Below are 26,811 nucleotides of genomic sequence, written 5' to 3'. Positions count from 1 at the left end.
GCATATTATTTACCTGCATTTAGTAAAGATCGTCTACCTATATTTTTAAATTTTCTCTAAACTTGAAATTCATGTTTAGGTAGGTACATAAGTTTGTTTAGACTTTTGCAATTTGAAATGCGACTATGAAAATCAGCGTCGTTATCATCAATATGAGAAAATAATTATAATTTTCAGAACCTCTTAGGGCAGAAGTTTCAGAATAACTTATTCAGTATTTTACAGTTTAAAAATACATTTAAATTTGTAATTTTTCGATAACATTAAGAATTTGTAAATTCGTAATTTTATAGTTAATTTGGATTTTATTTATTGATACATAGGTACTTCGGTTTTGTGTTCTCTATGTATTTGGGCTATTTGAGGTGAAAATAAAAGCATAAAAAACAGTAACAATGTTTTATATTCTATCTTAATGCTAAATATCTACAGAAACATGACACAATTACACTCACAATATATTACTGTACACAAAAAGAAAGACACGTAACGAAATAAATAATATTGGTACACATTCACCCACAAAAAGATTTATCAGTATTTATCTTGTTGTTTAATGCATTTAATCTGTTCTAATAGCTACTAAAAAATTCAGTTCAAACGGCATCATTTTTTAAGAAGAAAATATTTAGTGTACCTACCTATAAGTAGGTATTTAGAAGAATATAGTTTAATGTAGTAAAATAACCAGAAGGCTTAAATCTTATGGGAACCTTTTTTAGTATGTATGATGGTTTCATAAACAGGTACTTTGAAAGGCACGGGCTTCTCAACTGACACAAAGACATGCTTCACTACCTCGAACGGCACTTCCTTAATTTTTGGTACATGTACCTGTTTCTCTACGGGATACGGTACCGACTTCTCAACGGGAATAGAAACTTCTTTAATAATAGGTATTACGACCGCCTTTGGCACTGGAATTTGAATAGGAATAGGGTGCGGCACCGGGATGAGGATAGGCTGGTTGATTTTGAACTCTACGTTTTTAGGGATCGGTACAACGACTTCCTTGTAATGCTTTATCTCTTCTGGGCTCTCTTCTTCCACGTGTTGGTGAACTGGATATGAGTGGGCCTTCAGGTCGTGACCACCGAAATCTTGAGTACCGCCGTAGTCGCTTTGGCCTCCGAAGTCGTGGCCAATCGAGCCGGAGTTTTGTTCGTAGCCGCCAGTGTAGTCGGATGCCTGGAGCTGGTCAAAAATCGGTTATGAATACCTAATTTGAATAAGGAACTGTTTTTCCTGTGGTCAAATAATATTTGGCAATAACATACCTATACATGTTATATTACCCTACATTAAAGTACATATTATAATTAAGTATAAGGTGCGAACAAAAATTAATCTCATCAAATTAGTTACTCTAAACGGTTTCTTAAGTTTAAATACTAAATTTAAGGTAGGTAAGCATGTTACGTACAAAAACGAATAATTGTCTATCCAACTAGGTCCTACCTATTTCGTTTTCCAAATAGAATAATGAACCAAAATAATCTTGGAAACGGATAATAGGACTGTGTTTCGTGCAACATCTATTAAAACCATTTTACTCGGCTGCGTGCAGCATGAAAGACCGTGTAATGTTTGTGTGCCACTGAATTCATCCTAAATATTACAATAATAGTGAAATGCACTATTCAAAGTTGTTCTGAGGTTGCCTTAGTTAATTTAACTAATTGATTACTAGATTCTGCCCGCGACTTCGTCGGCGTAGTATAAATTAGACCGTCCTTTTCACTTCTTCAAAGGATAATTTCCGGGATAAAAACTATACTGTGTCGTTTCCCGGGACTAAAAATAGATCCATACGAAATTTATTCTAAATCGGTTCAGCGGTTGAAGCGCGAAGAGGTAACAGACAGAGTAACTTTATTCGCATTTATAATATAAGTATGGATTTAACCGAAACAAAACTATAATACCAAAATTCACAAAGATACATAAATAACAAAAAGATAAAGCAGCAAAAAGTTTGTTATCTTTTCGCGTAACTATCAGAACGGCGACGGTTCACTTTTACTTGTTTTTTAACTTTCCACCTTCGTTCCACTTCCTCCGTCGTACAACCGAAGTTACGTCAATGAATCGAATTCGCGGCAATTGGCCAACTTCTAAAAACCGAAAGTAGTTCACTTAATCTTTGCGGATTAATGTTGCCTTGCAAAGTTCCTTCATCCGTCAAATTTGGGTACTTTTGTTACACATAGAGGTTGGGTAGGTGCCTAGCTGTTATTACTAGGTAATTTAGTGTTCAGCCTAGCGTCCCTCCTATAAAGGTAAAGTTTACGTTTATTCGATAACGCCGTAAATATATCATTAATATTGTAATTAAAACGTCAGAAACATACCTAATTAACGGGAGTTAATTATAATCTAAAATTGACAAAACTGTAGCCATATTAATATTTAACAAATTCTTTCGTATACAAAAAAAAATGCAACCTTTATTTACTCGCAATTATTATTTTTTCATATGAAAAGTAATTCAGCGTGGAATTGCTGCAAGTATAATATAGGAACTTTCGCAACGGGAAAGGCAGGGAGCGGTTTTTTTTGTAAGTATAATATATTTTAGCCTTATATGATTTATAATTTCTGTGTCTTTGTATACAATGTGTGCCTCTTGGAATAAATAAATTTATTATACCTACTAGAATAATTAATTTAACTAGCTAACTTACTGACACGTGAAATTCTGAAGCCGGCCAACAAGCACTGGCTAACTCAATGACCGGTCTAGTCTAGACTAGACCTGTCTAATTGCCTATCTGTAATCTCACTAGAGAACTTGGTCAGTCGACTATCGAATAGATTGACCCAATTGGTAACTTGGAGATAAAGCAGTGTTCCACTTACAAAACTCTAACTAAATACAGAAACTCGCCGGTTCACGTTCCAATCTTACACTTTGTTATTATTATAACTACAATCTAGACAGTCCTTTGAATTTACTACTCACTTAGTTTCTTGAAAATATAATAGGTACTTGCTTAATAGGACATTTGCTTATCGGCTTTTCAGAATTAAAAGTACCTATAGAATCAATGATGTGATGTGATATTTACTACGTTAAAAATACTAAGGACATAAGGTAGGTACCTTATGTCCTTAAATATTTAATAGTTAATATGTTTATACATAGCTATATATTTTACGTCAGGGTCCTTTCTTTTTTCCGTGTACGTTACCCTCTAAAATTTATCACAAATGTATATTTTTTCGTGTGAAAATATTCTTCTTAAAACGGACCTAAGTTTTTATTACACGCGTGTACCTATCTATTTTTTATGGATTTGATTTGATTTATTTTATTTTATATGATTACACCACTGATTATGAGTTGAAAGTAGTGAGTTTAGGCAGTATGAAATGTAACATGGCCTATAAGAGTATATGAGTATAAACGTGACATGCAGAATCGTAGTAAGCCTTAATCGCTCAATTTTGGTAGAGATGAGACGTTTGATCTCTACATTACTGCATAAAATATTGTTTCCAAGCAACTGACTATACCTTCCGGTCAAAACGTGAATTATTTTTCTAGCCAAATACAAAATCTTTTTACCGTAAAATGTCCATTATGTGATCGGCTTTAAAGGACCAACATAAATATAAAATTACCTGCTTGAACGACACTTAAGAATTCATAAGGAGTGCCTTTAAAACCCCAAGAAAAATGGCCAAGATGGCAGCGTTTGATAGCTGAAATGAGGTAATAAATCATGTAAAATGTAAAGGCCACAACACCCACTGAACCCTTCACAGTTGTAAATGGACACTCTTCTTCAGTACCCAACATTTGTGTTTTATTTCAGTGTACATACTTTACAGCCTTAACTAACTAACGATTTACATTTATAAAATATAATTAGAACCCACATAACAATTGAAGTACTTAACTAATAATATTTCTAGTGGCTCTATGAACTGTTACCTCATACCGAACCCCTCTGCATTTTGATGAAAGAAAGTGATTCTACAAAAAATCCACGTGTAATCTTTACTTATAGTTGGCGAGCCGACGATGCTAACTCGAGCGTCATACAGACCTAATGGAATCGAAATATTAGATGATAAGAAGAAAAAAAGTTATAAAAAGTTTTTTTTCCAGCGAGTCGGAAAGTGTCTACAATTTTTTTTAAATTTCGGTTGGTTGGTGGAGGGTAATAAAATCGTTAAGCAGTTTGTGGGCTTGGTCGTTTTTGTCCACGTTAATGCTATATTTTTTCTATAACTTAATATAACACTTATTTGAAGGCATTTTCTTAATCTGACGTAACAATTTGTTGAACCCCCCACCAACCCCCCACCAATCAAGGGCTCAACATAGATGGCTAAAAGGGGTAAAGGTAGACTACACGGGGTAGCAAGATATCACTCATATCTTAATGTGACGCGCTCGAGTAAACACAAAAATCCCCTCTTGGGCTCCCCTACCATTAATTATCAAATCTGCTTACAAAATTTCAGGAGAGATGTGGAAAATACTCGTACATACGAAAGCATTTTTGCGCTTCGCGCTCGCTCGGTGAAAAATTATTAAGCAAAGGAAAGTCCATCGTAATAAAAAAAATATTAGAATTAAAAATTCTGCATGACTAAAAACAAGAAAATGTCGTTTTCATATCCTGCTTTATTAAAACCATCCATGGCTCAAGTTCTACATACTTATAAGTAGATACCTAATACTTATTTGTTTTTGCTTAAGAGAGCTATTTATATTTGACCACTCGCGCTCCTAGCAGCAGCGTAGTACGGAAGCAAAGTTAATTAAAAAACCCGACCAAGTGCAAGTCGTAACCACGCATTGACGATTCCGTGGCGTATATGTAGCATTCGTATAACTAAGTACTCGTACTTATGAAACTATGAAAGTAATTAACGATTTCTTAATGAATAAATTAACTGGTGAAATCAAGGATTAAACTTTGCCGTACTATTGTCCCCTTATAAATTAACAGATTTCTGAACTTTCCTTGCACTTGAGCTATTGGTATATAAGGCAAATGCTACGATTATAGGTCAACGGGAACACACTAATCCCTATTGTTTAATTTCCACGCGAGTGCTGTTTTGACATGCAGCGTAGACAAGCGTATCTTTATTGCATTGGCTTAATTCATTGGGCAGCCAAAAAGCGAAAAACAGACTATTCCTATTAAAGTCCTGTTTTTTACTTTTTATGGAATGGAACTCTAAAAATGGTTTTTCATTTTCCAAGATTTCATTTTCAGGTTTTAATAAATCGTTTTTATTCATATCAAGAACCGGAAGGCATGCACCTTCGCTCTGTTAGTGTAATAATGTTCCGTTTGATTTCGGGATTTTCCATACTTAAACTAGTGGGATTTGAAAGTAGGTAGGTAAGCAAATGGATTTCTCCATTGAGAAAAGATAGTATTTGGGATCTTTTGATGTGCGCACCGAAAAGTGAGACTTTCCGGTACATTAACTATTCAAGAGGACCCTTACTCAATGTTTTTCTTAGTTGGAAAGAAACCAATACATTGATATCCGGCACACACACAAGTGGGCTTTTGGTTATACTTACTTATATGATCGTAGAGTTTCTTTTCGCATACAATTTGATGAACGTTTACATGAAATTGGGAACTTTTGGAAGTAAATGCTTTAGCCAAAATTGTAAAGTTTATAGCACTTTGAATTTTTTAACCATAAATATGTCTATGGTACCGTAGCTCTTAAACAGGTGCACTGATTTGGATGAATTAGAATCATTGCATTTATTCGGTTCAGGTTTTTTTGGCGGTATTAAACATGGTTTATCTAAATCGGTTCGTCCGTTTCAAGGTTTTCAATTTAATGTATTATTTATATTTATTCTGTTTGTTGCTATAAAAGAAAAGAAACAAAATGTCGTCGTAAGCGAACATAAAAATTTCAACTAACTACATATTAAGTATACAATACCTACCTATAATGACCTACATGTCTACGGTTTTTGAGATGCCGGCTGTGAGCTTTAGATTAAGAGTATAGCGCATTAATCATGCATCAATTACACTAATTGTGACAAATGGTTGAAAAATCATTCTGTTTACCTGTTGATCTGCTTGGTCTTGCCGGGCCTGTGCGTTTTGCCTGTACTGCATGTACGGGTCCCATGCGTATTGGGCTGAAGACGCCACCACAAGCGCACTAAGTAACTGTAAAAAAATAAAAACAATTACATGTTTAGTCAAACAACATTTAACACAGTTCAAGCAAAAATAATACAATATTAAAACATCTTGTGTTATCTTATCTCAAAGCCTTTTGCTACGCTAAGATCTGCATTTTCAATAAAAGTGTGAGCCAAACAATTTTCTTTTTCTTACTCCACCGGCTTCATAAAACTAAACATAGGCAACGCACCTTCCCCTTCGCTTTACATTAAACGCTTAACACACACACACTTGTATAATTTTACAAACTAACACCATGTTTATAAATTAATGTTGAAAAGGTGCCATGAAAATGTAGACAGATATTACATACTACCATATTTGTATTATGGTAATGTGGATAACAAAGCTGAGTCACGCCTTGTACACTTAGTTTTTGTTAAACTACTTTAATTAGGTACGAATCATTTTTTTTTTCAAATAACACTCTCTAAACATTCAATAGTTGGAATTGAACACAACCAAAAACTGGAACTAAAACGATTGAAAGTATTTATAAACCCTTCTGCGTATAGCTTTGCGCGTTGTCATTAAAGTAACGACATTTTGTCGCTCGTAATTGGGGTGGTTCATTGTGATTCTAGTAACCAACTAACAAGAACGCCGGCACTTTGATCGACTTCATGCCCGAGTAGTTGCCCAATGACGCCTCGCGAACTAGCCTGCGTCCTATAGATAGTGTCCCGTGAGGTAGCCACTCCATCACGGAGTAAGCTGGTGTGAAATCATGTGGTGGGTTAAGATTGTGCGCTGGTTTACGTCGCGCCCATGGACAGCGTAGTTTTTAAATCCATAAGTAGTGTCTGGCCGTGAGTAAAGTAAATAGCGAAGTAAATACTAGGTCTCATATATATTTTAGTATGTAAAGTATTGATAAATGATTTAAGCTACAACAAGACATTTATGCTTCTGGAAAAGTTCAATGAAATATTATTTTACTTTATTGTAGTTGCCTTCTCTTTGAACCGTTTAAACATATATTATGACAAGTTGTTTCTTATATTCGAACTAGTCAATGATAAAGACAGGTAATTTCATATAACAATTAAAACTTTCTCGTTTTGAACAGAATCATCATATATGATCATATAATATGATTTAATATAGGTAGTTTTATTTTAGATATATTTAGGGTTGTTAGTTTTAATTTAGTATTATTTATAGATGTATTTAGTTCATAAGTTATTTATTTCTTTTTACTTTCTTTTTCAATGAAACAAATATTGAATTATTTACAGTGGTAGTTTCATACTTCATCATTGACACGGCATTAATAATATTAGCGTGATCTCAGTGCTATTATTGAATTTTAAATCAGTTCAACGGCATTATTAAAGTGTAATATAGCATTTCAGTAGGTATTAAGAAGATTTCAGAAATAATTGTACACAGATCGAACAAGAACGAAACGAAATAAAGCAGATTTAAAGTTTTAAATCTTTACTGATCGCTGGCTCGACAAATATTCAAACAAGAAAAACAAGTTTCCAGGTCAAATTGGCTTAGCTATTTGAAATTTGAACCCGCGCCAAAATGGAAGTGCTTTTATAAAGCGTAGATACCATTTGGTTACCAAATATGAAAATGGAAGTAAAAAACAAAAAAAGTCAACTAAAAAGAGAAATCGAATGCGAACACTGTGCTGCTTTGGATAATTTAATAATTAGCATTTAGAGTAGGTAGGTAGGTTTAGGTTAGTCGATGGTTTTTTTTGTAGTAATCACTACTGATATATTGATATTTAAATTCTGAATTATTGGCTTTCGTAGTCAACTAAAGGAACCCTTATAGTGTCCGTCTGACCGTTCGCGGATTAAAGTGTTTAATACCAGCCAGCCTATTATGGATAGCTTTATCCATCTTTATCCACGTGATAAAATAACTGTCACTGTTTAACACCGTGGGAAAGAAAGTGACGGACACCGTTTTATCACGCTGTCACGTAGACAAGAACGACCATCATATCCGTACAGTAATCGTTAGCATTATAAGATGAAGATTTTAACATGGCTTTACACTACATATATATTCAGCGGAAAAAACTGCAATGGAAGGTTTAGATTGATTTTTTTTTTCACTTCAACCCATGGTAACCTTGGATACATAGATCTTGCAAAATGAACGGGAGTGTCTGTTTTTTTTGACAAAGTAGCTAACTAATTGTATTTTTTTGACAAAATAGCAAAGTAGCTAAAAAATGACCCTCAGAGATAGAAAGAGAATGGAAGCATTTGAAATGTGGTGCTGGAGGCATATGGAAGGCATTAGCTGGAGAGACAGGATAACGAATGAGGAGGTGCTAAGAAGAGTGAACGAAAGGAGAGCTATCCTAAACACCATTGCAAATAGACGCGGAAAAATGATTGGACACTTAATACGACACGACCACTTCTTTAAAACTATCCTGGAGGAGCGGATAGGATGCAAAGGAAAACCCAGACGCAGCTTTCTAGACCAAGTGAAAGAAAAAGTGGGGGTCGTGTCGTATCAGAAAGTTAAAGAGCTGACGCAAGATAGGGAATGCTGGAAGATACTCCACCGACAAGAGAATAACTCTTAAGTTAATGATGATGAGCTAACTAATTTAGGAAATAATTAGTCCGAATCCTGGAAAATGCTTGCCCATTTCCTGTAACTTTTAGACATGTTAATGATGTTTTTATATGTGTCCAACAAATATAAAAAACATCATTAAACTTTCAAATAACATTTACCTATTTAAACATGATCAGTGCAGCCGTTTATGAGTTTGAGCCGCAAAAAGTTATCTCGTAAATAGAAAGGGTATCTTGGTAAAAGGACGTATGTGCCGCGAAATGCTCGCGATTGTTTGCACATTATTCGTACGATCGTACATTAAATTTTTCAAAACTTGCAGTGGAGCTAGGAAACAAACGTTGGGTACCGTAAAATGGGGTGAGTAGGGGCAAAACTGACATTCAAACCTCGATAATATTTTATTATTACATATGAAAACTGAATGGTGTATATAATAAATAATAAGTGTTCCCGACGTTTGTATTTTAATTTTTATTTTATTTCGGGTAGTTCCATTTCATAACTTTGACGATAAACAGGAAATCCCACCTCACCCCGCGCCCCGTAGTCCCTCGTAATTGGGGTGAGATGGAATTTCATACAAAGGTGATTTTGGAAGATTGTTGGATCGATTTTTTTTATTATGAGTATTACATATAGCTCCATTTAAAATTGGAATAAATTATTTTTGTAGCAGTAGCCTTAAAATTACATCTCACCCCCCTTCCATCCCTTCTCTCCCCATTCATAACCCAACTCTCCCCGTAAACCCTACTCACCCCATTTTACGGTATGTATTATCTAATTTATAACACTCAATCATTTTAGACCCAAGCCCTGCGGATGGCGACTTAAAGCTGGTATTGTATATCATACGCATTGTTGGTTTACTCGTATTTTCTCGTTACGCTCAAGACACGGCGGTATATTACGAATGGCAGCGATGTTTGCTTTCCTCTGTTTAAGCGTTCAATCTCGTTTAAGGCATCTTAGCTTTCAAGATTTTTACGTTACGTTAAAAAATTTCTAACTTTATCTGCTGACGCGATTGGGTGAGAAGGGTTGATATTTTGATAAAAATCTCACTATTTGGCAGTTAAAATTTCCATGGAGTCGAATTTTACCAGCGTTTTGCAGCACTTCTTCTACAAAGCGGATACGACAGCCTGCAAGCGAACCGCTCGCTTAGGGTTTGCATCGGAAATGAACATCACTGTACTAATCAATAAGTTTATTATGAAAAGTTTTTTATAAGAAAATGCCGAATTTTCTCCACTCCACATGGAATGAGTAAGTAAACACATTTTTCCAACGTTAAAAAAGTGGTCAAAAACGCACGGTCCCGTCCGTATTATTTCACCGTGAGCAGGTTACTAGCAAAATCACAACAGCATAGTAAATCTTTTCGCAGCGTGGTTACGTTGTCGGATATAGGCTGATATATAGTATTGCTGCCCGCTGCCCATTCATCCTGCATTTAGTGTTGCGAAAGATATAAGTAGGTACTTTGTCGTCATTTTAACCCCATTAACTACTTATTTAGTTTTATCTACATAAAGAGGCCAGATTTTTGCAGAAATGAAATAGTATATTGTTCAGCCTGATTCAAGCCTTTATTTAAAAAAACGGGTTGCACTCCGGGAGTGCCGGCAAAAGTGAAAACTCCATGACTAGTGCAAAATGCCTGCAACACCATAGTGTTGCAGGCATTTTGCACTTTATACATATATAATTGAGGTTAACGCCATCTAGCGTTATTTCGTCGTATTACTTGAAACCCCTAAGCAATAAGCGTATCACTGTTAGTACTCGAGTTATATTAATACCAGTTACAGGCATTAGAGGGAAACTCACTAGATGGCATTTAAATCAATAAAGAAAAACTCAATGACATTGTAACAGTTTTTCGATCAGGTCTGCTCTGTCGCGAGTTTAACATTTTTTCCCCACCTCAAAAAGTGCACAGGGCCGCTAAAGAAGTTTTCACTTCAAAAAAAATTAAGTGAATTTTTTTCTAACTATGAAACCAATTATTCAGCAATAATGACAAAACAACACTTACGTAAGTAATTTATTATTAATAAATTACGTAAGTGTTAACATATGAGGTAACACCTACATGAACCTACTTAATATTTCACTAGTTATACCGTTCAAAATGAACTTTAAATCATCACTTTATTTGAAATTATTTCAATTATTTCTAATAACGCATGCACTAGTTTTGTGTAATTCACTTGTAATATAAAATAAAAACTCACATATGCCTGAATAACACACATCGTTGCTCGTTCCCCGGTGTCACAAGTAAAAGTAATGTCACAATAGCCAGCTCACCATTTTATAGTCTATCCTAGTACATTCCAATTTTAGGTAACTCTCTATCATTTTATTTTTATCAAAATCCAGTGAATAAGATCGATCAGCTCAAAGTAACAAAACTATTTGATAGGTCTACGTTATTTGGACATGTTATATCATCGATGCTTGTGAGTGTGACTGAAGTGAGGTTTCACCATATTTTTAGATACACTGCTCGATATATATTGCGCTTACTATTCTATATGTATTGTAGCGCAGTAATGGATTTTGGAGACTACAAATTTGCATAATCAGGTTACTTTTATAATACGCAGAGAGTTCATTGTGGTTTTATCTTACCTTTTTTGTTTATTTGCCTCTGACTTAATTGAATGAACTGCTTCGTAGTGAGTGTAGGTAAGTATACTTAAAAAAGTATGAATGTACGGAAGGATTTTGCAGCAGGTGTGAAAGTGTTTGCATAATAATGTGACGTCGCGGTGGGTTACACATTTTTTAAAATAGGAACCTATGTATTATTTATGAATTTCCGGATACCAATCATGCTGCTGTGCTGCTGATGATAATAGTCACCAATAGATCCGTTTATCATAAGAACATTTTGATATAACTAACGTATATTTTATCTCTATTTTCATAATATACATTTAGTGTAATTATTAAAACATATACTCTCTAACTCTATATATAATTATTAATTCTTTATTTTATTTTTAAGTTACTTACATACATACTATGTTACTAACCAGTTTTGATAAGTTTTGAAAATATGTAATTATGTACTAACAATTTTATGGACATGTATGTCTGAATTAAATAAATGAACTGAATTGAATTGAATATACAAAACAGCTTCTATACTTCTTTTTGCATGTATCTATACTTATACGTGTCTTCAGTGTCAGCAAGTTGGTCATAACATACGATTTGCAAACAAAAACTGAACAGTGCTGTAGCGAGGTAAGTCTAGTGTAACATCGGCTTTGTTTTTTGTCTACAAAGTGCATAGATCCGCAAAAAACAGTCGAGTCCCACGACGCGTGGTGTAAAAAGTACAAAAACAAACCCGTACCAAGCGTTACATAATTAGAATAGGCCAAGAGGCATTAATCTAGATTCTAGACTTTCGCAGCCACGACTACGAGAATCTACGTAGGGACTTATTGGTCTTTATCGGTGTATTTATTATTTGTTATTATATGAAAAATATTGTGTGTGAAGAAATACCTTATTTAATCAGAAATGTCCCTGTTGAGTTGACAGTGACAGATCTTTTCCGTAATAAATCCAGCTTAAATTCATAACCAGAATAAGCCTCTATTTTTGAATCTGCTATGCGAAAATAACATTTGCAATTTATAACGCTGAATTAAATATTATTTTACGTACCTAGTCATGGTCATGTTTTATAATATAAATGTTATAATAGTTTTTTCTTAGAATGTTAAAAAAATGACTAGGTATAATATATTGGGTAGTCTCAGTAAACACGATTCATGTATATGTACACACGAGACAGCAATGAACATTTCGACGTAGTTTAGTTTTGCTGCAATGTTTTAAATTACCATGAACGACACTGCCTGTTAGCCTATTATATAGACGGCGAAGCATTCTAATCATGCCATCTCTTACATTATCAGATGAACCACAATCACTACGATTAACCGTACAATGGCCTTCCGGTAAAAGGAATACAACTGACATAACTAAGAGCATAATTTACAATACTTAAGCATGCATATTTCAAAGAGTAGGTAAAAAAGCGCTGGTGGCCTAGCGGTAAGAGCGTGCGACTTGCAATTCGGAGGTCGCGGGTTCAAACCCCGGCTCGTACCAATGAGTTTTTCGGAACTTATGTACAAAATATCATTTGATATTTACCAGTCGCTTTTCGGTGAAGGAAAACATCGTGAGGAAACCGGACTAATCCCAATACGGGCCTAGTTTACCCTCTGGGTTGGAAGGTCAGATGGCAGTCGCTTTCGTAAAAACTAGTGCCCACGCCAATTCCTGGGATTAGTTGCCAAGCGGACCCCAGGCTCCCATGAGCCGTGGTAAAATGCCGAGACAACGCGAGGAAGATGATTTCAAAGAGTAGGTATACTTTAGACGCATAAAAACAAAGCTCCACCAATAATGGTGACAATACTCAGTTGGACGGGCCAATAATGTCCAAGTGAGATGAAATTGACGTTAATTTTTATTTAGGTTCAATTGGTCTTAAGAACCAACAGGAGTGGTCATTTCTCCATACAAACGTACTCGATTGTTTCCTCCGTGGGTTTTGAAGCTAGAGCAATGATTTTTTCAACACAAATTAATATTGTCACTATCTGTGTCGGACCGTTTTGCTTTTTTTGATGTTTTTGTTTATTAAGGCGCTAGAGCCCTTCAAAAATGGCCTAATTGACTATGCCGCAATGAGAGGCGTGGTATTCAAAACTGATATCAATTAGCCAAAAAAGCAAAACGGTCCGACACAGATAATTTCATAATCATTTAGATTTCCAAATTTGGTTACGATTGGTTAAGTTTTGGAGGAGGAAACAGTCGAGTACGTAATCTCGATTTTTGAGATTGTTACGCAGGATTTTTTGCCTTGTCCTTATCGCACTAGTTTTAGGAGCTGCATCCGTTAGCAAGACGGGTATATTTACCTAAAATATTTAAATCTCAGCTCCTGTTTCGTCTTAAGCGCAAATGAGTTACCTACTCGCGTCGGTTCTACTTTAGCCCTTGAATGAGTTACATCTTCCTCTTTACGTTAGAATAGGTGGGTTTCTAGGTTTGAGGAATATCAATACATATTAAATAATGCTCAAAAGAGAAAAAAAAAGTTCGAAAGAGAATACTAGTGGCAAACTTGGGGATTAACGATAAATAATTTACCACCAGTTTCATCACTACAGTTATATCACGGCATTGATAGTTTCATATAAATAAAGTGTTGCCAAGACTCGGAAATCAATAATGCCAATAATAGATAATAATAAAATCTACTGTTTCCTTACAAAGATAGTATATTGGTAACACGCGCCTATGTCAACAAGTCTTTATAGTATTTTTCAAACATGAAGGATATGGTGACACATGTCATCTCAATACAATTTTGAGAGGTTTGAAGTTTTAAGGTTATAAATTGTATGGAGATGACACCTGCCACCGTAGGTACCTACCTTTCGTGTTTGAAAAATACTATAGCTAGGCGTGAGGAATAAATAATAATAATAATAAATAATAAATAAATAAATATTGGGGGACATCTTACACAGATCAACCTAGCCCCAAACTAAGCAAAGCTTGATGGGTGCTAGGCGACGATATACATACGTATATAGATAAATACATACTTATATACATAGAAAACATCCATGACTCCGGAACAAATATTAGTGTTTATCACACAAATGCCCTTACCGGGATTCGAACCCAGGACCATCGGCTTAGCAGGCAGGGTCACTACCCACTAGGCCAGACCGGTCGTCGAATGAGTTATTTTTTGCGTTGTAGGTACGATAAGGTTCTATTCTGAAGCTAAATAACTGCTTAACCAATATTATCTTTGATATTATTATCAAAGATAAATGTTGCCGACTCCGCCGCGCCACAAATCACATAAGCCCGATTTGGCCACCCCTGTCCAGCGAATGTAATAAGGGTTTATACCGTTTCTTGTCGTATTTGATTTGTAAAGTTGTAAAATAAATAACCCTTCAGTTAACTAAATTAAATTTGATAAACGAATAAACGAGGATTTAATTTTTATTTCAATTTATTTTATTCCTAGCCAGGCAGCTCGAATTTATTAGTTATTACACACAAACTTATTAAATTCTTTGATTGTACATACAGGGTTCTATGAAACCCATAATACATTTCGTAATTAAACCTTCTCGTTTTTTTCTTTATACTGGACTGCACTTATCTTAGAATTCCAATCTTAATTAAGTATATCCCGAAAAAAAAACCCGTAGCTTATTTTAGATTGACTTCACTGGAATATTTGAATTGCTCACCGTTGCTAATGTTTGCAAGTTAGCCAATTGAAAAATACCCAATGGGAACAGCCCGCCAATTAACTGAACAAGGAAAATTGTTTTTCGCACAATAGCGTTAGCAAATTAATCCAATTTGCGCATCAAAGCGCTACCCATAGACATCCATGTTCGCTATTGTTTAGCACACTGAATTTCCGCCAGGGTAATCATAAATGTTGGGTCTGTATTCTCGCAACGCTTAAATTTAATTGAAATTGAAGTTGTTTTGAGAATAAAAAGCCTACCATTTTACTCACCCAGTAGGTAGTCTAAACTTTATGGTTTGGCTACAACTGAGAACGGGACACGGCCGATGCAAGTACCTCTTGGACAGGTGGGGATGGAAGGAATCAGCGGTGTGTGAATGTGGTGGAGAGGCCCAAACCATGGAACACATTATCCAGCGCTGTCCTTTGCATTCATACTCTGGACCACCGGAAGACCTCCTTCACCTCACAACCCATGCAGCCTGATGAACACACTGAATGTTAACATCTGATCTGACTTTATAATTATTTTGTTGTACCTATTTTAATTAACTGGTTGCCTATATTTTATGTACTTGTGCCATACAACTAAATAATGGTTTGGTAAACATTATACATGCTTTACTAGATGATCTTTTTATTGAATAATGAACTACTTCGATGCAATTCAAGAACTCACTATGAACGCTAGGTGGATTTCCAAAATTGACGTTTTACGTGTTAACTCGCGTAAATGTTACATTTACAACGACAGCAGCGTTATTGCTGGGGCAACATGCTGCAGCAGCGGGTGATGGGCGATGTCACCGAATCGTTTCGATCAGTCTCGACAACTTGATGCAAGACATCCAAATGACATAACATAACGTTCGAAACTTAAAATCTGTACTTTAATTTATACTTATTTATATACCTACATGCTTTAAAACAAAGAGTGTGTCAAAGGTCTGTTTGATTTCAAACATAGACAGAGATAATCATACTGTCTTTGTCTTACACTAGTACTAGCACCCAAAAGAAAAGGATGAAGTACTTATAGTTTTTATTGTTCCTATTTACTGACAAGATTTGGTTGACCCAGTATAATTACCTACTATATTTGTTTCATTCTTAAAAGGCAGTTCTGCTGCCAGACAACCTGGAAGTTTAAACTATTACAGTGGTAGTGGGTAGGTACATTTATATTTACATATATAATATAACCTAGTAAGAAGTTTTAACGTAAAAGTAATTGTCTCATTTACCTTGCAAGTTTCTAGCTTGTGGTAGGTAAAGCTGGACTTGTGGCTTAGGAGCCATAGTGACAACGGATACAATACGCCCTTGTTTGCTTAAGTAGGTAGGTTCCTTTAACCGATTTAAAGTCTTCTCAAATATACTTTTTCAGGCTCATGAGCCGCGTGTTTGCGCTTGCGCGTGTTTTGTATGACGGCTGTTAGACTGTATAATACCATGGATGAATAAGTAAGTAAAACAAGAAGACCGACGTCTACACGAAATCGCGTTCCTCAAATATTCAGCTATACTGGATCAACCAAATCTTGTCAGTAGTAAAAGGCGGCAAATTTGAAAAATCGCGGGTTAGCAACACTGTGTTCGAATAATTCCAAAATCGCGTGTCGTCTGTATGTTATCTGTGGAATGTGGATTGTGACAGCCATCATCTTATTGTTTACATTCTGAATCGTTTCTATTTCAAGAGAAATTTCTGCTGTCACCATTAAATACCAAGATTATGCATGACCTCAAGCAAAGCTAAGGTGCCTACAATGTACAATCATACTCGTTGTCGGTAAACATTACTAAAATTTGAGGTTATGATAATTCACTCGAACTGACGTATGAAGGGCGGAAAAATAAACACGTTTTGGTTCGATGTACATTGCTGCTTTTCCTAGCGCAATTCTGCTCTTTGAGTGTTACATGGTGTTACCCCTTACCCTACTTTAATTTGAAGTACATTGCTACTGACAAGATTTACTTGACGCACTATAATTGCCATATGGCATTACTAACGTAGCTGTCTCAGTTCCATCATTTGTTTTCGGCGCTCTGCTTTCGCGTTCGGCTACCACAGCGCCATCTAGTGAACGGAATTTGAGTTTTTTTTGAAGTAGGTCTCAGACGTTCCATCCATGTCATTCGGCGTTTAGCCCGCTTGTCAAAATAACTCCCGTCAATAGATTAGGTAATTTTGAATAATTTTACGGTTTAGACTCACTTGTTTTTAGTCACTCGCGCGACATGTTTCGGAGTTTGTATAGAATCTGTCAGACTTTGTTATATTCGTCCATGAAAACACCTAACTTAAAGCTGAAATCATAAGAGCTGGTACCTATTTACGAATGGATTGAACGTAAGTATTGTCACTTATCACTGTGTAAGTGACATACAGCATATACATATATAGGTATAGTGCTCGTATAATACATGTATTTTATAAATAACTACTTACATACATACTTTTCGTGCCTTAGTGAAGTGTCCTGCAGAACACGTCACTCATAACGAGTCCGTGCCAAGTCAAAAAGAGAGTTAAGTCACGCTACGGTTATAACAATAACTTAGTAAATTGAAGAGTATGAGTTAGCAAAGATTTTTGAATTTTGGAAATTGGAATATTTTGCTTATAGATTTTCACATTGATGTACGCGTTAAATTACTCTGTTTAGTCAAAGTAAGCTTTGATTAAAGTTGGTATTTATTCTCGCTTTCACTGAAACGATTAATGTAACGCCTACCTAGGTAAGTATATAATATGAAAATTCGGTCCTGATTTTTTAAAATACAAAATATTGTGATCTGTGATCATGCATCATCAACCAATATTAAAATAACGTATTTCCAACCTACTGGTTTTTCTCCCGTATAGTTAACGGACTAGTGGCGTTAAGCTTTTCTTAAGGCAGACCGAAGTCGTTTAAGGCCGACACACGATAAGGCTCGAGAAAAAAGTGGAATTAAAACTTGTGCACTTTGGTCGCGACCTCGCCGATAATTCTGGAAATCTGGACTATTCCGAACTCCGATCACGTAGCAAAGATCATTAAGTATTTTAAGATACTTTGTCTTTGCCTCATTCTACTTGTACTTACTCGTAATTTATAATCAAATTTTACTGCTACATCGTTACGATAACCATGTTTCCTAAACCCGTTTTTGTTTCAGTATAAGCAGTGAGTTGGCGGACCGATGCTCATCGGTATGGAGATGAAACATGTCGAACATCTTTCGACTTAAAATACGTGCGTGACCCGTTTTAATATACGTGTATTGAATAATATGTTTGTGTATCACGCAAGTTTTGTTATTAAGGTATCAAATTAATAAAATATATCATACTTACAATTCAGTTCTTATTTGTATTACAAAATTAAACAGATATTTTTTTTCATGACATCTACCAATTTATAACTAATATGCTGGTTCAGACTGGTATCGTATTGCATATTTTCTTATTCGGCCTGATTCGAACTTTTATATGTAAGTAGAAGAAACGTCACTTTTGACACTAACATATCCGATCCATATCGTATCTTTTGCAAATTTTTGACGTAAGTATCTTAATGTCCGAATCAGGCCGTGCCTTTCGAATGCTGGGTAACATAAGTTTTATCTTCTTCAGTAACTTCTCTATTGCGCATGAAAAGGTGACAAGATAAGATAGTAAGTATAGTGAAAGTTGTAAACTCCATGCTCTGTGAAACAGATCAGTGTGGAAAATTAGTTTCAAACTGTAGTAGAGTCAGTAGAGTGAAGTCGATAACACAGTATATATACATTGAGGTATATACAAGAGATGACATCTCGAACAAAATGTTTCCGCACCTCAGAGAAGTGCATGAACTTCTTTGCTTTTAGTACGTCACCGACCACTGACGAGATGCCACACATGTACAGAAAATAAAAATAATAATTAAGATATGGGGAATGTAGGTAGGGTGCGTGACGTATCTCAGCCACAGTAATCCAAACGTCCACTTTCTCCAATAAATATTATAATGTCAATTATATACAACACAGAAGGAATGTCCAAAGTTCGGAAGATAGAAACACAGAAGGTAACAGTACGGAAGAAAGATAGAAATAGAAATATAGCGTAAACAAAGGCAAGAGCGATAGCGAACGTAATGCGTCTAGCGGTCATAAGCGACATGCGTTTCGCGTCAGTGCTGTGCATAGACTGAGGCGGGGCGCGGCGATGGCCGGCCGGCACGGAGCGGGTCTCAAAACCGGCCGCTCTGAACAAAGGACTGCTATCGCGGTGCGCGTTTGCATTGCACCCGACTTGTTGGCACCGTCAAGAATTGACGGACGATATGTAAATATAACGTGTATATTATTATTGTGTAAATGTAAATAAATGTATAAAATGTATGTAAATAAATATGTGTATATATTAATATTATGTTTTATATAAGTGTATTAATATTAGTTAAGTGTAGTGTAAGTATAAGTGTAGGTGTAAGTGTAGGTATAAGTGTAAGTGGGAAAGTAGCCCACATCACTCCCCCCCAGAGACCTGGTTAAGGGCGATAATAATCTGGGAAACGTACTTGCCTTCCCGAACGAATAGTTCTAGGTACGTTAGCCTGACTTGGCCCAGGGTCACTATGCTGCCTCCCGCGCAGGATGTTATCTGGTGCGGCAGGTGTGGTCGACCCCTGATCAGCGAGTTTCAAGTCCTGGGACAGGTAATGCGCTGGTTTCAATCGGTCGATGGTCACGGTGACAGGTTTGCCTTTAATGAGGAGTTTAAAAACTTTATCAGTTCTCTCCAGAACTTTGTGCGGGCCTGAGTATACAGGCGTTAGAGGAGCGCGTGAAGCGTCTTCGCGGAGGAAGACGAATTCAGCTGTCGCTAACTCTTTGAACACAAAGATCTTGTCTTTGCTGTGGCGTGAAGCTGGCGTAGGCTTCAACTTCGAGGCGAATGAGCGTAACCGTGCGGTAAAATCGGTGACATCAGTGGTACCGGGTACGCTTGGATCAAAAAATTCGCCTGGAAGTCGCAGCGGCTCGCCGTAGAGCATTTCGGCTGAGGACGCTTGTAAGTCCTCTTTAAAGGCGCTGCGTATGCCGAGAAGCACTTGAGGCAATACCTCGGACCAATTGGCGTCAGCATGGCATGTAATGGCGGCCTTGAGCTGCCTGTGGAAGCGTTCCACAATGCCATTGCATGCTGGATGGTACGCGGTCGTGCGTCTATGCTGGAAGCCGATGGCCTTGGATAGATATTGAAACAGTGTGGACTCAAATTGTCGACCACGATCTGTGACAATATCTACTGGACATCCAAACCTGGATATCCAGCCAGCCAATAAAGCCTTGGCCACCGTCTCTGCCGTGATGTCCGCTATTGGTACGACCTCTGGCCACCGCGTAAAGCGGTCTATGGCCGTCAGGCAATAGCGGAAGCCTTGTGAAACAGGGAGAGGACCGATTAGGTCAATATGTACCTGCTGAAAGCGAGCCCGAGGGAGTTCAAATGTGCCTAGAGGTGCAGACACATGACGGCTCACTTTAGACCGTTGACATGGCACGCAAGCTCGTGCCCACTCTCGGCAGTCTTTCCTTACGCTGGGCCATACAAAACGCTGGGCTACAATCTTAGCACTTGTGTTGGCACCAGGATGACTTAAGGAGTGGAGACTGTCGAAAACGGCTTTACGGTACTGCTTGGTAACGAATGGTCGGGGAGTCGGCGTACTGACGTCGCAGTACAAGGGTTCAGGGCTACCCGGGAATGGCATTCTTACCAAGCGCAGAGATGACGAGGTCAAGTACTCAGCGAGCTCGGGATCGGACACTTGAGATCTAGCTAGGTCGGCAAGATCGAGTGGTATCGCCAGTTCTTCAATCCGAGATAAGGTGTCGGCCACAACATTGTCTTTGCCAGATATGTGCCTTATGTCGGTTGTGAACTGGGATATGTAGTCCAAGTGCCTAAACTGCCTAGGCGAACAGGTATGTTTCCGCTCGTGGAAAGCAAAACTGATCGGCTTATGGTCAGTATAGATCGTGAAGTGCCTTGCCTCTAGCATATGTCGGAAGTATTTGATACCCTCGTAGATCGCAAGCAGTTCACGATCATATGGCGAGTATTTGGTCTGGGATGGACTCAGTTTCCGGGAGAAGAAAGCCAACGGCTGCCATACCTGGTCCTGTAGCTGCTGCTGTAAAACCGCACCAAGTGCCACGTCTGATGCGTCTGTGACTAACGCCAGCTTAGCCCGACAATCGGGATGAGCAAGTAAAGCTGCGTTGGATAGGCTTTCCTTGGTCTCATTGAAAGCCTTCAGAGCATCGCCGGTCAGGTTGATGGGTTTGGAACCTTTGACTGCTCCACCCAGGAGTGCATTGAGAGGTGCTTGGATTTGGGCGGCATGTGGCAGGAATCGCCTATAAAAGTTGGCCATACCCAAAAATTTCCTCAGCTGCTTGACGTCCCTGGGTGGTGGAAAGTCACGTATGGCTTGAACTTTCGTGTCTAAGGGTTTGGTACCGCTCTCAGAAATCAGATAACCTAAAAAAGTTACCTGTGGAGCCCCAAAAACGCACTTAGACACGTTGATTACCATGCCGTAGTCTCGGAGTCTGGTAAAAACTTCACGTAGGTGCTGTTTGTGCTGTTCTTCGTCTCTGGAAAACACCAAGAAGTCGTCCAAGTAGCAGTAGACGAAGTCCAGCCCGCGTGTCAGCTCGTCCACGAACCTTTGAAAGGTCTGGCCTGCGTTCCGGAGTCCGAATGTCATATACGGAAATTCGAACATACCGAAGGGTGTAGTGATGGCCGTCTTCGGTATGTCCTCCGGACATACAGGTATCTGGTTGTAAGCCTTTACGAGGTCAATGGTACTAAAGACCTTACAACCAGATATGCTGTGGGTAAAATCATGCAAATGCCTGATGGGGTATTTGTCAGGGATGGTACGGGCGTTGAGCTGACGGTAATCACCACAGGGGCGCCACCCATTATCTTTTTTAGGCGCCAGGTGCAGCGGTGAAGACCAAGGGCTCTCTGATGGTCGTGCCGTGCCGCTAGCCAACATACCTTCAAACTCCTGCCTCGCCACCTTCAGCTTGTCTGGGGCAAGACGTCTCGGAGTGCAGGATACTGGGGGACCTGGAGTGGTGCGAATGTGGTGTTGTGTGTTGTGTGGTATAGTGCGGTGTATGCCAGCAGGTCGTGTGATCTCAGAATATTCCTGTGACAATATTTGATGGTAGCTGGAATCGCTGCCGTTCATGACCTTTACAGAAAATATATCACTAGTATTAATAGCAGACACAGCATTAACGTACAAGCTAGTAGTGTTATCTATAATACGCCCTAGCCTCTTACCACCACAATCTACAATTAAATTATAGTGCGCTAGAAAATCCGCCCCTATAATCGGTTTAGTAACCATAGCTACCACGAAACGCCACGGAAAGTCGCGTCGAAGTCCAAGGTCCAGGTTAAGATGCGCGTAACCGAAGGTTTCGATGGGTGTCCCGTTGGCTGCGGAGAGGTTGTACCCCGTCGGTGCTCGACGCTCGCGCAGTAACGACTTGGGGAAGACGCAGAGGTCGCTACCGGTGTCGACCAAAAACTGCAGCTTCGACCTTCTGTCGGTGACAAACAGGCGACGCGATGTGACAGGGCGGTCAGGAGTCGCCATTACCGACTGCCCGTGGCATTTCCCGACTTCTTGTAGTCGCAGGGTTGTACGCACTTGCTAGCGTTCTCCCCATGTCTAGAATGGTACCAGCAGATGGGAAATTTCCTATAACTGGACTGGGACCTGGTGCTGGAACGACTCTGCCTTCTGGAGCGGCTGGGATTCCTTGAGCGGGATCTTCCTCCTTCACGGTCCATCTTCAAGGCTCGAACCTCTCTCCTGAGCGCAGCTATCTCCCTTGCCAAGGTGTCACCGCTGGAGCCTGGTTGCTCGGAGCCTGCAGAAGCGACTTGCGACGAACAAGCGCAGCGTGGGCCGATGTCGTGGACCCTGTCAGCAAGGTCTGCGATAATGTCCAACGAAGCATCTGGATGCCCTGCGAGGACAGTTTGGATGCTCGCGGGTAATCTGTTGGTCCACATCATGCGTAAAACGTCGTCCGATATGCGCTTAGCTGCCAGAGCCTGCAGGTGCCGCAGGAACTGAGAAGGCTTACGGTCTCCCAGCTCTTCATGATGCAGGAGTTGCTGGATCTGTCGCTCGGTAGTATCGCTCAGTCGACTGATGAGTTCGCTCTTCAGCTTAACATATTTGTCAGTTGCCGGTGGATTGGTGATAATATCCCTGACCTCCTTTGCAAACTGTCGATCTAACTGGCTAACGACATAATGAAACTTTGTCAGGTCATTGGTGATGCCGGCTATGTCGAACTGACTCTCAACCTGCGAGAACCAAATCGCGGGTTCCTCCGGCCAAAAAGGTGGAAGTCGAACTCCGACTCTAAAAACTTCGGATGACGGAGTCGTTGTTGTAGTGGAACCGGTAGGCGCAGTTGTGACGGATGGTGCAGTGGAAACAGGCACTTCCGCCGGTACTTGTGTGATGGGCGACATAGCGGTATTTCCTTTGTCTATTTTACTCGACACTTCTACGTACGGTTTTCTGATAAAATCCTCTTGGTACTGTGTTCTTCAGGGGTCACCAGTATGGGGAATGTAGGTAGGGTGCGTGACGTATCTCAGCCACAGTAATCCAAACGTCCACTTTCTCCAATAAATATTATAATGTCAATTATATACAACACAGAAGGAATGTCCAAAGTTCGGAAGATAGAAACACAGAAGGTAACAGTACGGAAGAAAGATAGAAATAGAAATATAGCGTAAACAAAGGCAAGAGCGATAGCGAACGTAATGCGTCTAGCGGTCATAAGCGACATGCGTTTCGCGTCAGTGCTGGGCATAGACTGAGGCGGGGCGCGGCGATGGCCGGCCGGCACGGAGCGGGTCTCAAAACCGGCCGCTCTGAACAAAGGACTGCTATCGCGGTGCGCGTTTGCATTGCACCCGACTTGTTGGCACCGTCAAGAATTGACGGACGATATGTAAATATAACGTGTATATTATTATTGTGTAAATGTAAATAAATGTATAAAATGTATGTAAATAAATATGTGTATATATTAATATTATGTTTTATATAAGTGTATTAATATTAGTTAAGTGTAGTGTAAGTATAAGTGTAGGTGTAAGTGTAGGTATAAGTGTAAGTGGGAAAGTAGCCCACAAAGAATTAAAAAATGCCTTCGTGCGTGTTACAAAGTTGCAACAATAGCACAAGAAAATATAATAAACGGGATGGAATAACATTTCACCGGTAAGCAATGGAATAACTGTTGATTTACTATTATTTAGTTTTCAAAGTAAATGTTTGGTCGTAGAAAAAGTATTGTATGCAACGTTGTTTAACTGAGTCAAAAAATACTCGTGGCGTCTTTATTAACAATTTTCGGCTTCGCATGCATGCATGCACTTGTCTGAGGTGCGGAAACATTTTGTTCGAGATGTCGTCTCTTGTTATATACCTCAATGTATAACTATTATACATCAACATCATATATTAACCTATACTAAATTGAATTTTGGGAGCTGACTTTACAATTTATATTTTTTTATAATTGAAATAATCGTTTATTTACAAACAAGATATATACAGTGGTATATATTACTAAAAAAAAATTAAAAACTAGCTTAAATCTAAAATAGGCCCTTGAGGCAAGGCATTAAAATATGTAAATGTACCTATGTCAACCGATTTTTAGTAAATGCTACTGTCACATGGACGTAAGGTGAAAAATGTACTATGCACTATTCATTATTTTTTATAATACAATACTTCTTGGAGTAACGAAACGGCCAAGCCACATATTTTGACTAAGGTGTAGAGTTTGTGAAGTTAGGGCTTGTAGAGTTAGAAGCTTGGCTCTACAAGAGATCTGATAACTTTTTGTCAGTGCGAGCCTTATGGTTTCGTCTTGGCAACATTTTACATGAAAATGTTTTTGGTGGGATTTCACTTCTTTTTGTAAGTTCCTTCCATCCCCTAATTTAAAGGGTTGCGCGTGTGATTTAAGGTACTATTAAAAATCCTGAAATACGTACCTCGGGGCATCTTTTATACAATCTGCTTTTTACTGATTCCCCATACAAACTTCAACCCTCCTTTTCCCCTAACGCCCTTTTCCACCCCCTTTTCACCCTTACGGGGTGATTTTGGGGTTGAAAACTATTCAATGCCATTCCCCATTACAAAAACTATCTACATACCAAATTTCAACTAAATCGGTTCAGCGGTTATTGATTTCCCATACAAAATTCCACCCCCCTTTTCCCCCCCTTAGGGGCAAAAAATTTCAAGTTTTTGAATTATTTTGTTGTTTGTGTACTAATACTATCTTACATACCAAATTTCAGCTTCCTAGGACTTCAGGAAGTACCCTAGAGGTTTTGATGATCAACAGTGAGTGAGTCAGTGACGAAATTGGGTTTTTTTAGATATGAATAAAATCTTAAGTATAAGAGCTATGAAATTGAAATTTTTTATGTTTAATAAGTCCACTATTGACATCATATCCCGAGAATTTTGTTTATCTGGTATAATCCAAACCCAAGTTATGAGGGTTCAAAAAAACGACGAAGCGCTTCGAGAAAAGGTAGGTGGTGCCCTTGCGCTTCGCTTTGCTCGTCTTGGCGGGGGCACTACCGTGCCCCCAGATTCCAAACGAGTGGCGATAAATTAATACACGACCGAAGGGAGTTTTTTAAATCGACACGAGTTGCGAATTACCTATTCGCACGTGTATCGTACAACGTTTTACAGTACATATGGCCCTTTAAACTTTTGACATCGCACGAAAAGTGCTATTTTACGCACTAGTGCGGGAAAATAGGACCATATGTACTGTAAAAGTTATTTTTGTCATATAATTTCTTCTTCCGCCATTTTGAACTGTCATCCTGAAAATTTACAGTTGTTTGGGCTGGGCTGGACTTGATAGAGCTTTCATGAATTTTCTACATTGGTTCTTACCTTCTTAAGGTAAAGTCAAGTGAAAAAATATGAGTGCATACAACTTAGGTACTCAAAAATATGTCCCATAGTTCTTAATTCGCTGACATTTATAAGAGATATGGGACATATTTTTGAGTATGGTGAGTGCATTCATATTTTTACACTGGACTGTACATTAATGTACATTAATGTACAGTCCAGTATTTTTTTATGATACAAAGTTTTATGGTGCACCGTTGCACGGGGACAATCTGTCCTACTATTGAAAACCAACTTTTGGTCTTTTGGACAACCAATAAAGAACGGGTAAATTGTAAACAAAAGAAAATGTTTTGTAATAAAATGTTAGATAATATTAATAGGAACATAACGGAATACTAAAAAAACTCATTACTTTTATTTAAATTTGTATTATCGATCAGGGACTCTGTACGTGTGATGGTAAACACTAAAAAGTTGATTCACCCATTAAAACACGTAGCAAACACGGCAATATTGCAGCGTAACAAAGGGGCCAATTCGAACGATCAATGACATCAGAATGACATCCGTGTGATGTAATTTAGGTACCGTGCGTCTCGCTCGTGCCAATACATGTACAGACAAGTACGAAAGAAATGCACGATAACTAAATTAGGTACATCATTTTGATCTCAGTGTACGTTCGAATTGGCGTGAAAATGGCAGCGTTTTAATTCCGATTCCTGAATATTTTTCAACC

The 26,811-nt window shown here is 38.2% G+C and overlaps 2 protein-coding genes across 2 annotated transcripts; both read right to left on the bottom strand.

Annotated features, from left to right (window-relative positions):
- Positions 1-685: 685 nt before the first annotated feature.
- On the bottom strand, positions 686-11,442 carry LOC134662163 (uncharacterized). The gene is made up of 3 exons (XM_063518429.1): positions 10,988-11,442; positions 6,066-6,170; positions 686-1,194 (listed from the first exon to the last, which is right to left on the bottom strand). The coding sequence occupies exons 1-3, from the start codon at positions 11,006-11,008 to the stop codon at positions 697-699; spliced, it is 624 nt and encodes a 207-aa protein (XP_063374499.1). The 5' UTR covers positions 11,009-11,442; the 3' UTR covers positions 686-696.
- An 11,296-nt stretch (positions 11,443-22,738) lies between these two features.
- LOC134656359 (uncharacterized) lies at positions 22,739-23,632 on the bottom strand. The gene has a single exon (XM_063511881.1). The coding sequence runs from the start codon at positions 23,630-23,632 to the stop codon at positions 22,739-22,741; it is 894 nt and encodes a 297-aa protein (XP_063367951.1).
- Between the last annotated feature and the right edge of the window lie 3,179 nt (positions 23,633-26,811).

This window comes from Cydia amplana, chromosome 2 (genome assembly GCF_948474715.1).
Source record: "Cydia amplana chromosome 2, ilCydAmpl1.1, whole genome shotgun sequence".
NCBI lineage: Eukaryota > Metazoa > Arthropoda > Insecta > Lepidoptera > Tortricidae > Cydia > Cydia amplana.
Note: the sequence above shows the minus strand (reverse complement) of the source record. Positions and strands in the feature narration are given on the sequence as shown.

Coding starts and splice junctions, on each gene's coding strand:
- LOC134662163 (XM_063518429.1), bottom strand. CDS start 11,008: ATGTGTGTTATTCAGGCATAT. Junction 6,171..10,987: donor TGTGTGTTATTCAGGCATAT/GTGAGTTTTTAT, acceptor ATTTTTTTACAG/TTACTTAGTGCGCTTGTGGT. Junction 1,195..6,065: donor AAGACCAAGCAGATCAACAG/GTAAACAGAATG, acceptor ATTTTTGACCAG/CTCCAGGCATCCGACTACAC.
- LOC134656359 (XM_063511881.1), bottom strand. CDS start 23,632: ATGTCGCCCATCACACAAGTACCGGCGGAAGTGCCTGTTTCCACTGCA.